The sequence below is a fragment of the Aspergillus nidulans genome, chromosome II (assembly GCF_000011425.1).
Source record: "Aspergillus nidulans FGSC A4 chromosome II".
Taxonomy (NCBI): domain Eukaryota; kingdom Fungi; phylum Ascomycota; class Eurotiomycetes; order Eurotiales; family Aspergillaceae; genus Aspergillus; species Aspergillus nidulans.
The window spans coordinates 3333892-3345146 of record NC_066258.1 but is presented as its reverse complement, the minus strand read 5'-3'; the positions used below and the strand labels follow the sequence as shown (position 1 = coordinate 3345146).

The 11255-nt window shown below is 49.5% G+C and overlaps 5 protein-coding genes across 5 annotated transcripts, besides 1 other annotated feature; 4 read left to right on the top strand and 1 right to left on the bottom strand.

Annotated features, from left to right (window-relative positions):
* Positions 1–11255: part of a sequence feature (contig 1.61 483..865047(-1)) that runs on past both edges of the window.
* Positions 294–2128, bottom strand: ANIA_03677 (asparagine synthetase domain-containing protein; the record flags this gene model as incomplete). The annotated part of the gene is made up of 2 exons (XM_656189.1): positions 294–1331; positions 1388–2128. 2 exons carry the CDS (start codon positions 2126–2128, stop codon positions 294–296), a joined length of 1779 nt encoding a protein of 592 aa, XP_661281.1.
* ANIA_03678 (guanine nucleotide exchange factor VPS9) lies at positions 2519–4981 on the top strand (the record flags this gene model as incomplete). Its single annotated transcript, XM_050611466.1, has 4 exons — positions 2519–3863; positions 3912–3989; positions 4047–4222; positions 4277–4981. The coding sequence occupies 4 exons, from the start codon at positions 2519–2521 to the stop codon at positions 4979–4981; spliced, it is 2304 nt and encodes a 767-aa protein (XP_050467495.1).
* Positions 6244–7289, top strand: ANIA_03679 (oxidoreductase, short-chain dehydrogenase/reductase family; the record flags this gene model as incomplete). Its single annotated transcript, XM_050611465.1, is given in 4 exon segments — positions 6244–6298; positions 6360–6458; positions 6477–6798; positions 6857–7289. 4 exon segments carry the CDS (start codon positions 6244–6246, stop codon positions 7287–7289), a joined length of 909 nt encoding a protein of 302 aa, XP_050467494.1.
* On the top strand, positions 7629–8159 carry ANIA_03680 (uncharacterized protein). The gene has a single exon (XM_050611464.1). It carries the CDS (start codon positions 7679–7681, stop codon positions 7955–7957), a length of 279 nt encoding a protein of 92 aa, XP_050467493.1. The 5' UTR covers positions 7629–7678; the 3' UTR covers positions 7958–8159.
* On the top strand, positions 10148–11105 carry ANIA_03681 (Fe2+/Mn2+ transporter; the record flags this gene model as incomplete). The annotated part of the gene is made up of 2 exons (XM_656193.2): positions 10148–10545; positions 10601–11105. The coding sequence occupies 2 exons, from the start codon at positions 10148–10150 to the stop codon at positions 11103–11105; spliced, it is 903 nt and encodes a 300-aa protein (XP_661285.2).

Genomic DNA, 11255 nt, shown 5'->3' with positions numbered 1-11255 from the left:
TCCCAATATCTCCGCTCCGACGCGATTCTCACCATTTCGAACCCCTTCCCCTGTTTCGACGGAAGTAACCAGCTTTCTGCCTTGCGGCAGGCGGTTGCACTCTCCATCGGTGGCGGGAAAGAATGAACTAAATAGGATTTGCTGCGCACGAAACCGAATGGACGAGATGAAGGTTCGAGAGAGGGTCTCAGAAGTATCTGATCCATGTTTTGTCATCATCGCTGTTTTCTATGTGGTTGATAGGAGATGTATGTGTTGCGGTGTATAAGAGGTAAGGTAATTGTAACTGGTATTCAGTCCAAGGCATCTGTTCCTTTAGTTTTGCCTTTTTCCATCTTTGCTGTCCGGGAACCGAATTGGATGGCCCGCTTCTTCTCACGCGAGACGTTTTCCAGGCCCAATTTGAGCGCTAGAAGGCGGAGGGTTTTCTTCTCAGAGTCAATACCGGCATCTATTGGAGCTCCTGGGACTCCGAAGCCGCATTTCTCCCAAACTGGTGTTCGAACTACCCAAGCAACAAAATCTTCATCCAAGTAAGGAAATCGAGCTTCGCGTCCCCAATGTGCAATTACCCGGTTATCGCGGCCGAGATTTCGCTTTCCTAGGCGACTGACATCGAGTTCAATCTCGTTAATGAGACCCCGGTAACCATTGCGAGAAAAGGCGATTCCGTGCCTTGAATAACCAGCGAATAGCTCATCCGCACCCAGGCCAGAAAGGAGGACGCGGGCAGGTGTTTTGTACTGGAAAGGTCTGGCATCGGGGCGCTGGCTGTCAATTGCTGTGCCTTGGCCGCGCGCTGCAAAGTATAACGCACACGCGATGGAAAGATCCATTTCAGTATTATGTGGGCGCATTAAGCGCTTGATTGTATCGCGATGCGTGATGGTTACAACGTACGGAATATCAACAGCAACGAATCGCCAGTTGCGGGAAGGGCAGACGCGTTGGAGCTCGGCGAACGCCGCTCGCCCGGTGATACGGTCAGGGCAGCCTTCGTACGCCGATGAACGCTGTCCTAGTCCTTTTGCCGCTGCTGCAACAACTCGCGGGTTCTCAAAGGCGACATTTAGAAGATCAATCGTCTCTCCAGGGGGTAAAATATCATGAGCGAGTCTTGCAAGAAGGGTGCAGTCAAGACCACCAGAGAACAGCACGGCAATCTTCACATTGCTACCCCCTGCAAGGGGAGGCTCACGGACATTTTGAATTCTCAGCGCCAGCGACTGGCGGAGTCTGTCTTCCAGCTCCCTGAGAACAGACGATGTTACAGTTAGTTGTGAGGGCGTGCCCTCTGGAATAGCCTTGTTCATCGGAGGAATGGGACTTATCTAGACACGTTCAATCAGTCACCCGCCCACAGCAAAGAGCATTCGCTAGGCCGTACCATATGATATTTCGGCAGGGCTTCATGGCTCCAAGGTATCCTTTGTATGTTCTTGACGTCGAAGCAAAGAGGTCCCGCAGCCGGGGCTGGTTCAGGGTCCGCGCTCTGATCATCTTGAAACTCAATCATATATATACCGTCTGCCTCGACCTCTTGGAAAGAGGAGGGCGAAGAGGCGTCGCTCAGGCTACATATTGTAAGATTCCCCGCCGCATCGAGACCCCAAAGTAACGATCGTCGTCCTAAACAGTCCCTTCCAAAGTACAGCCTGAAGTTGACGGCATCATAGAAGACGAAGGCAAAGGGCCCAGTAATCTTACTGATAGCATCTGCCACTCTTTGGACTGGGTTGGAAACTCCAGTGTAATCTTCCGCCAGGTAGTCCTGCGTAGTAGCTTGAAGCAAATGGTTAAAAACGATCTCAGTGTCGTTTTTTTCTGGTATAGGCTGTCCATCAATCTTCCAGGCGTCCCCGTTCCAGGCAAGTATAGACCCAGTTCTGCCACTATCCGTGAGTGGCTGGCGAACGACATCGTCCCCCCTCATAGAGAGCACAGTGCTTGCAAAGGAAAGCCACATGCGACCATTACCCTCATGATTGAAAAGATTGAGGCCGGCACCGCGGACACCAATGCTGTATGAGCCCTCATCTGGACCACGTTTAGTCAACAAATAGCGAAGGTCTCTATCCAGAAGCACGGGGTTCTCGGCCGCGGTCAGCGAGAAGAAAATTCCACACATGCTCTATATTTTCTGGCTCCCGTAAGGGCCGAATCTCTCGGACGGAAATAGAAGCAAGCAAGAGCGAAGGGAGAGATAAATTTAACACAGATGGCCGGGCTCGGGGTAACTATGTCCCGCCCCAGGCTTATTCGGTCAACACTTGGAAGATCAGGAGCTCAATATAACTTGATTCCATAGGACTGATTCCTAAGTCACTTAAGCCATATAACCCGGCTTATCATAACTGCCGAGTTGGCGTCTCCATTCGTGCTGCGCAAGCCCGCCCAAGCCGGCGTGCCCCTCCCGAACAACTTACCTGCAACATGATCCATAGCTCCGTCTGAACTACTAGAAGCTCCTCGTCGAAACTCACCTCTCCTTCCTCCCCTCAATATATGTGATTATCTTATGTCCGCTTCAGGTATCCCAGACGCCCCGACCCCCAGTATACCAGGGCAAACTCGATCGGAGACGCCCAATGAGGGGGACGAGGCTGGGCGGCAAGTGACGTCGGTTGGCCTTGAATCACCGGAGCACATTCAGAATGCGATCACCGCAACAGATAGCACAGGAAGTGCTTTGCTAGATCAGACAAAAGAGAGAACTCAGAGCGCGTCAGACCCCCGAACGCGAGGGTCAACGGACATACCCACTGTCATGGATACTCCAGGCACTGCGTCTGAGAGAGATGCCGCTCTATCGGAGCAGATGGGTGATGTCTCAATAGCAGCCGATAGAACGGAACAGGAATCTATACCGGGCACAAGTGCGAGTCCGCCTCCTCCACCGGAAAAGGATGAGCCGTACGTCAACCGAGCCGGTATTAACGATCGGGCGGAGAAAGAGCTGCCAGACGTCCCGGACGGCGATGACAAGAAAGCATACAATGGCAAGGAGCGTGCAAACGATGATGATTCTCAACCGGAGATTCAGAGCATCATGGGACAATTTGCGGAGGCCACTCATGACGGGGCTCAGGAGCAAGTTTTGTCCCCTCGCATGGAACTGGCTGAGCAATTCCTTGGGGCTCAGAGCCATTTCCCACCCAGGAAATCAAGCCTGGATCAAGGTGTAGCAGCAGGTATCAACCAGCAGACCCCAAAATCTAGGTCCGTGTCTTCGCAATCACTCGAAAAGCAACCTTCAACGACTGCCCACAAACTCCATAGAAACTCCACCGCCGAGGAGTTCACATTGACTCGACGTTCCTCGACCTCAACGATTCCTCCGCCTCCAGAACCAGAGCCTGATCAACCCTTTGATTTTCACCGCTTCCTCGAGCAATTACGGCATCGCACCGCTGACCCTGTCGCCAAATTCTTACGTTCGTTCCTTCACGAATTCGGCAAGCGACAATGGATGGTCCATGAACAGGTCAAAATCATTAGCGACTTTCTAGCTTTTATAACTAATAAGATGGCGGCATGCGAAGTATGGCGAGACGTGTCTGACAGCGAATTTGACAACGCCAAGGAAGGTATGGAGAAACTCGTGATGAATAGACTTTACACGCAAACATTTTCACCGACAATACCAAGTCCTCCATCAATCCCGCGAAGTGCGAGCAGAAGCAAGCGGCGTGAGATGGAGAGATTGCATGGTCCCTGGAGGAAGGGCCAACATCAGGAAGACGTCGAGCGGGACGAGGTGTTGGCGCAGAAGATGCGAATTTACAGCTGGGTAAGAGAAGAGCATCTTGATATCGCGCCAGTGAGCTCCTCAGGTCGTCGATTTCTCAATCTTGCTCAGCAAGGTGGGAGTCTTTTGCATTTCTAATTGAAGTCTTTCTAATGGCTTATAGAACTTCTGAAAATCAACGGCTACCGGGCACCCCGCGATAAAGTAATATGTATTCTTAACTGCTGCAAGGTTATCTTTGGTAAGTTCTTTCCACTAAGGCGAAAAAAAAAAAATGCGTGACTGAGACATCCATAAGGTCTATTGCGGAATGCAAAGAAATCGGACACTTCAGCAGATTCTTTTATACCGCTATTAATTTATGTGGTACTTCAAGCCAATCCGGAGCACCTGGTGTCTAACATACAGTATATCCTTCGGTTCCGCAATCAGGAAAAGCTTGGTGGTGAAGCGGGCTATTACCTATCCTCCTTGGTAAATAACCAAGCCACTGTTCTTTATAGAACTTAGCTAATCCAGCCGCCTCAGTCCGGAGCCATACAATTTATTGAAACGCTAGACCGCACCAGTTTGACTGTCAGCGATGAAGAATTCGAAAGAAATGTCGAAGCCGCCGTTTCGGCTATTGCGGAACAAAACCGTGCATCCGAAGTAGCAGATCCAAGAACATCCTCCGAAAGCGCACCAGGCCCGTCGCGCAAATCCGCCGACGTACCGCGCACCTCCAGCCGAAGGGAGCCATCACAATCTAGGGAAGAGGATAACGCACCAGTAGCGGGACTATTGAGAACAATTCAGAAGCCGTTGTCTACTTTAGGTAGGATGTTCTCGGATGAATCCGAATCACCGCCGCAAGACATGACACCTCATCCTGGAATGACACGGCGATTAACTCCCAATATTTACCAACCGCCTCGTGTTAGCGGCGAAGAGACGCGACGACCGGCCGAAAGATCCCACCCTCGTACAGCGCAGCCCTCACCTTCAAGAATGCTTGATGCTCAAGATGCCGCTGCCCGCCAGGCTAGCGCCGAGGATGCGCAGGCCCGTCGGATCCAGCGAGCCGAGCATAACAATGTAGTCGAGACACTCGCAAATATGTTTCCTAACTTGGACCGTGATGTGATCGACGACGTAGTCAGGATGAAAGAGGGAAGGTTAGTCGCTCTGCAGTTTCATTATCTGAAAGATGCGGTGCTAACTCGGCTGATAATAGGGTCGGACTGGCAGTAGACGCGTGTCTCGCTCTTAGTGGGGGTTGATTCGTAGATTTCTAGCAACATATCTTAATATGATGTAGTTTCTACTCCGTACCCCAACCGCTCCTCTAGACCAGGCGTACGGCATTTACTATTATAACTAGTGACCTGGGACAGGAGCTGTTTGATACTAGAAGTATTTACCGAATCAATGAGATAATCGTGATTTTGGTTCGTTATTTATTCCACTATCTAATCCAGACCACTATGTAGCACATTGTATGATCAGATATATCCCTAACTCTAATGAGTAGATATATTCTCACGTGATTGGATATTGCTCGCTTACCACTAGCGCCATACCACGTGCCTCGCCAGGGTATAAATTCATCGCTCTCCCGCCGTTCTTTTAGCTTTTTTCTTCTTTCTTTTCTTCATACTTACCTTGTTTGGGTGGCTGCGATCAAGAAGGCGGCCCACCACAGACTGGTCCCTGCATTGCACAGCGCGGCGGAACGGTCTGTTCAACGGCCTTCGGGTCATTGACAGGCGTATTCTTTGGCACTTTCCTCTCTCTGAGAGACTCCTTTTCATCAGGTCTCGGGCCAGGCGCTCGAGGGTGGAGAAGAGGTTTCTTTCGTCGCATAGGTTAATGGCATTTATTTGATGTCTTAAAAAAGGTTTTGCGAATATGCATATTATGGAAATACGAACTGTTGTTATTGGATTTTTGCCACCTGTAGTCCTGGAGGTTTTTTCGAATGTTAGCTGCTCATTTGTTTTAGTGTCGAGCTGTCAAACATGGGACCATAGCGGTCCCTGAACCTGTCTCTTCACTTCTGGATCACAAAATTTGCTCAACCTGCCATTCGGTCAACCACGAAATATAATAGCTGCTTGAGTCCATAGCGGATATATATTTCCTTCCAGCAATCGTCCTCGTTGGCGTAGGCGGCGTCATCGTATCTCACCACCGTATATCTCTGGAGACCTCAAAAATTGATTGGAAGCCTGCTTCATGCTTGAACGAGACTTCTCTCAATGGCTCCATCGCCGCCAGAGGATATGGAAAACATGCCGACATGAGGCCGACATGATCTGGACCTCTGACTTCATAAACAAGTGTTGAGTATGTCTAGTGTCATGATCAGACGTCATACTGACGCCCTAGAGGGCCTCGGTGTTACTATAACTGCTTTAACCGTCGATGATCTTAGGTTTTCCCTTAAGCCACGATTTCCAGTTACTGTATTTCCTTGCAGTAATCCCTCTGTACTTGATTAATTAAGTGCCAACATGGAACCCCAAACACAGAAGCCTTCACGCGGACCCCAGAGCCAATTTCAAACCGGTGAGTATCAGCGAGGATATACCTCAGTTGAAACACCCTAACGTTATCATTATTGGACCAGGCCATGAAGTCCCCGTCCAGCAGATGAAGAAGCCGGGTCTTCAGTCCCAGATGGAGAAGCCTCAGCCTACATCGACGCAGATCCCTTCCGAAGATCAAGGTTACCAGACATAGAGAGCCGCCGGCAAGTTGCTAGGGAAGAAGGCCATAATTACTGGCGGTGACTCCGGCATCGGTCGTGCGGTCGCAATTCTGTTTGCGATGGAGGGTGCTTCAAGTTTAATAACCTATTTGCCAGAGGAGGAGGAGGACGCACAGGAAACAAAGAGACGGGTTGAGGAAGCCGGCCAGAAGTGCTACCTTCTAGCCACAGACCTACGCAGGAAGGAGAACTGCAAGAAGGTTGTTGAGACGGCATTAGAGAAGCTAGGAGGAATTGACATCTTGGTAAACAATGCGGGAACGCAGACGATGCTTCCTGATATCAGTGACTTGGATGAGTGAGTATCAAGATCTAACAAGGACGACACATTGTGCTGATGATGATTTCTATTCCAGGTCCCAATGGGAAAGCACATTCGACACAAACATTCATCCTGTCTTTTATCTCTCCAAGTACACTATGCCACATCTCAAGTCCGGTTCATCCATCATCAACTGCGCTTCGGTAAACCCTTACATCGGTCGACCTGACCTTCTCGACTACACTTCGACCAAAGGGGCGATGGTCGCGTTCACGCGCGGTCTGTCAAACCAGCAATGCAGCAAAGGCATTCGTGTTAACGCAGTATGCCCCGGGCCCGTCTGGACCCCTCTAATTCCAGCAACGATGACCACTGAGGCAATCGAGCAATTCAGCGGCACGCCGATGGGTCGTGCAGGACAGCCTAGCGAGATCGCAACTTGCTTTGTTTTTCTCGCTAGTCAGGATAGTAGTTTTATCTCTGGGCAGTGCTTGCACCCGAACGGAGGAGTTGTTCTCAATGGTTAGGAGTAATGCTGTACAGCAAGCGGCAACTTAATGTGGCGTGCTGTAGCAAGTTGATATTATGAATATGAATAATGAGTCATTAGAAACCGCTCAACACTCTAATTTCCCCACCCACGGCCCAATTGAAATAATGATCTTTGATCCAGTATGAGTTCTTCAGCGTACACTTTACATATTGCCACACATCATAGTAAACCATATCACGTGACCATACTTCAGCGCTTCGATGTTGGTGGCGTGTGACGTCAAACCGTTATACTCTATATATCCACTCCAACCACCACTATAAATCAAGTTCTTCTTTTTCTTTTTCTTTTTTTTTTGGGCAATACTGTCACAGAGCAATTCGTTCAAGGAACATAAAATAATTCTTATCCACCAACAGCACAATGCCTATTCCTCTTTACACAGATCAAACCACAAACCAACTACAGGGACAAGCCAACCCCAACACTACACAGTTCTCCCAGCAAGCCGGCGCTCCGGGTACCACATCAGGAAGCAGCAGCACCAGCAACACCGGTCCTGCGATGACGACCAGCTTTGCGCAGAGCAGCTTCCCCTCCGCTATGGATGCACAGGGTCAGCGTTTGAGCAAAGAGGAGGCGGATCGGCTCTATGAAGAACGTATGGAGGATGAGTATGCAAAGAGAGAAGGCGGCGCTTAGGTTACATTTTCTCTGTATTCACAGTTGCTTTGATGAGTATGCTAGGTATGCTTCACAAAGGACTGTGCTCGAGGGGCGCTTGATATATGATATACCTGGCTACATGAATATCCACTTGTAAATAGTTTAGAAGGGCCTCGGTTTATGCATTTGCCCATAAGTATTAACCTGAATTACAATTTCCTTGCAATTTCCTCTCGGTCATGCTGCGTGCGTGCGTGATGTAGTGCGTTTAGATGCGAATTATGAGAGGGAAAAAAAAAACCATGATCATTGCCCCGATTCGAACCCTGGCTCTCTTGGCTTAAGAAACTTTTCTGCAATCACCGAGATAGGAAAAAATGGTCAAATGAAGCTTGGGAGTGATGTAAAAAAAACTGGTAGCTTCTCTTTGATTGAGCGTGTCATCCTTAGTGCAGGGGCCATGCTAATCTTCTCTGTATCGTTTCAAATTGACCAAATGCCCGAAGGCAACAGGTAGTCTTTTTGATGAACTATATAGCAAAATTTTTATAAAAAAAATGTTTGTGATTGGCCAATAATGGTATGGTCTGTGCGTCACAGTAACATCAAAATTTTGGCTTGGCAAGAGCCCTGCAATTCAATCGTTCTACAGAGAACATCTCAACAACCCCCAAGTGTTTCGACTCCCAAATCCTAGAATTAATCTTGCTAGTTTTTTCTTTTTTTCTTTTTTTTTTTCTTTTTTTCTTTTTCTTTTTTTTTTTTTCCAAGTCTTACTATTCAAAAATCTGCCGGCGGTGAAGTGACCAACTGCTTCGGCGATTCGCTGGTGATGCCTATTTCGGTATATGCTGGCTTTATGTTGCCAGCTGCATAGCCTAATAAACTGCCATACGTCGAGTTTTGTGAATATATGCCATTTCCCGCGGCAAGTCTCCCGTCTGACAGTCTGACGGAAGCAGTAAGACAGGATAAGACTTTGGGAGATGGGTCAGGCTACTGGGGCAGCTTGCTGACAAGAAGAATATAGAATGGGATCCCCGAAGATTCCAGGAACGAACCTGCGAAGCTACGAAAAAAAGTCAGTCTCTTGCGGAATAATCCCATCCCTAAAACAACGGATCTTTCGCTGAATCAGGAGAGAACAACCTTAGACTTTTTGAGCTTGAGCAAGGCGTGTCTAGTTCGTGGAATGTGAGTAATATCAAAGTCCCAGTCCTTCAAGAATGTACCGGGCCCCGGACCCTGGTTAGCGGTGATATTTGCTTCTGCCGCTTCTGCCGTGTGTGGATTTACACCTAGGCAGTATACGTACCCGGGTGTCCTTGTGTACTCCTGGCCACATTGGCTGCTTCGTCGTTGAGGCACATCTGGAACCTGGAACCCATGATCAACACTTTGTTAAGATTAAGGAACCAGGACCCAGTCAGCCTCACAACTCCGTCGTTGAAATGGCCATCTCCGATCCCGAGGACCGAGACTGAAAAACCTCGACATGCATGCGGCTTCGTAGTTATCACCGAGTCCGGGAGACCAGCTCGGGGACAATGCGAAATCCCGAGCAAGACAAGAATTTCTACCCAGCAAGCTCAACCATTGACAGCAAGAAGAAATAATCATGCAGCACCGTGAATAATCAACAAGATCTCATTTGTCTTCTCTCCGTGCCCTGGAGGTATTCAGCATGCTCGATCATGGTCTAGCTCAAGCAGATCGCTGCGGGTTGGTAATCACTTCGCTCTGATTGGCTCGGGTGGCCGAGCGGAGACTTGTTTTGCAGCGTGAAGCAGCAGAGAAAAAATTGGCATCAGACATGCACGTCCGTAGCTCGGATTTAAGTGAGAAGGCAGAGGATAAATATCTTGCTTTGGCTGGTGCATTGTAGCTCAATCATTCACAATCCCTCGTCAGCATCTCTACGTACCTTTCTTTGGTCGCTGAAGAACTTCTAAACATTTGCGATCGGCCCTAGATCCGGTGACGTCAGGAGTCTGGAACGCGCCCGCTCCCGCTATTAGCGCTTTTGCCTATTTTGGATTCTTTAAGAGCAGCGCCTACAGCGAACAAAACCCAGACGAGCCTATTCCAGAACAAGGGACTACCTCTTGTAACGGAGAGGATACGAAATGGCCCTCTTGTTTATCAAGCAGAAGCTCTTCCCAGAGCGACGCACTAAACTGTCACAACCAAACTACAGTTCGTCAGCCCTACCCAGCAAGCTGTTCTATGGAGTTCTGGCTAATCCCCATAGGAAAACCACTGCTTTCTACAGACGAGGACGAGGACGAGGACGACACTATTACAAACGGCAGTGGAAGCATGGAGCACGACGTTGAAGCCCAACGGAGCAGAGCATACCACACATTCCGCGACTCCTCACCATCATCCTCGAACTACGATGTTGAAAGCACGGGGAGCAGCAACACACGGTCACGCATCGACCCGCGCATCGTCTCGGATGCCATTCTCGGCCTGTCAGATGGCCTCACTGTTCCCTTTGCCCTGAGTGCCGGTCTCTCAGCGCTAGGAGATACAAAGGTCGTCGTGCTGGGTGGGCTGGCGGAGCTAGCTGCGGGCGCAATCTCCATGGGTTTGGGAGGATACGTCGGGGCAAAGAGCGAAGCGTAAGTCTTGCCTTTATTATAATCAAGATCAAGTAAGGGTTCTAACCCGCAGCAGAGAATCCTACCAGACTACGGTCCGCGAAACTACCGAACTCATTGATTCGTCCCCCTCCGAGACCCAAGCAATAGTCTACGACATATTCGCCTCGCATGGCGTTCCTGACGACGCAATCGCGCCCATCAACGCTTCCCTGCATGCATCGCGCGACCGCCTCCGCGAATTCCTCATCACCTTCCACCACAAAGAGTCTGAGCCGGACTGTAACCAGGCCTGGACGAGCGCGATCACCCTCGCCCTGGGCTACTTCATCGGCGGATTCATTCCGCTGATTCCGTACTTCTTTCTCAACCAGGTGCTTATTGCGTTGTATTGTAGCGTTGCGGTCATGGCGATTACGTTGCTGGTTTTTGGGTATATCAAGACCGCGGTTGTGCGTGGGTGGAGTGGGAAGGACAATATCCTTGCTGGGGTCAAAGGTGGCATTCAGATGGTCGTTGTTGGGGCCTTTGCTGCGGGCGCGGCGATTGGTTTGGTGAGGTTGATTAATGGGGAGTCATGATTGATTTGCCCTCGTCGCGCTCCTCTTCGTCCTTTAGCATCATTGTTGCATGTCGCAAGATTTCACTTCACCATATCGATACCCGGATGGGCAGTCTATAAGTCCTCCACCACTGTACAATAGCGAAGCCAAAACATAACAAATATGCCA

Excerpts from the sequence above, each read along its gene's own strand:
- ANIA_03680 (XM_050611464.1), top strand. The coding sequence starts at position 7,679 with ATGCCTATTCCTCTTTACACAGATCAAACCACAAACCAACTACAGGGA.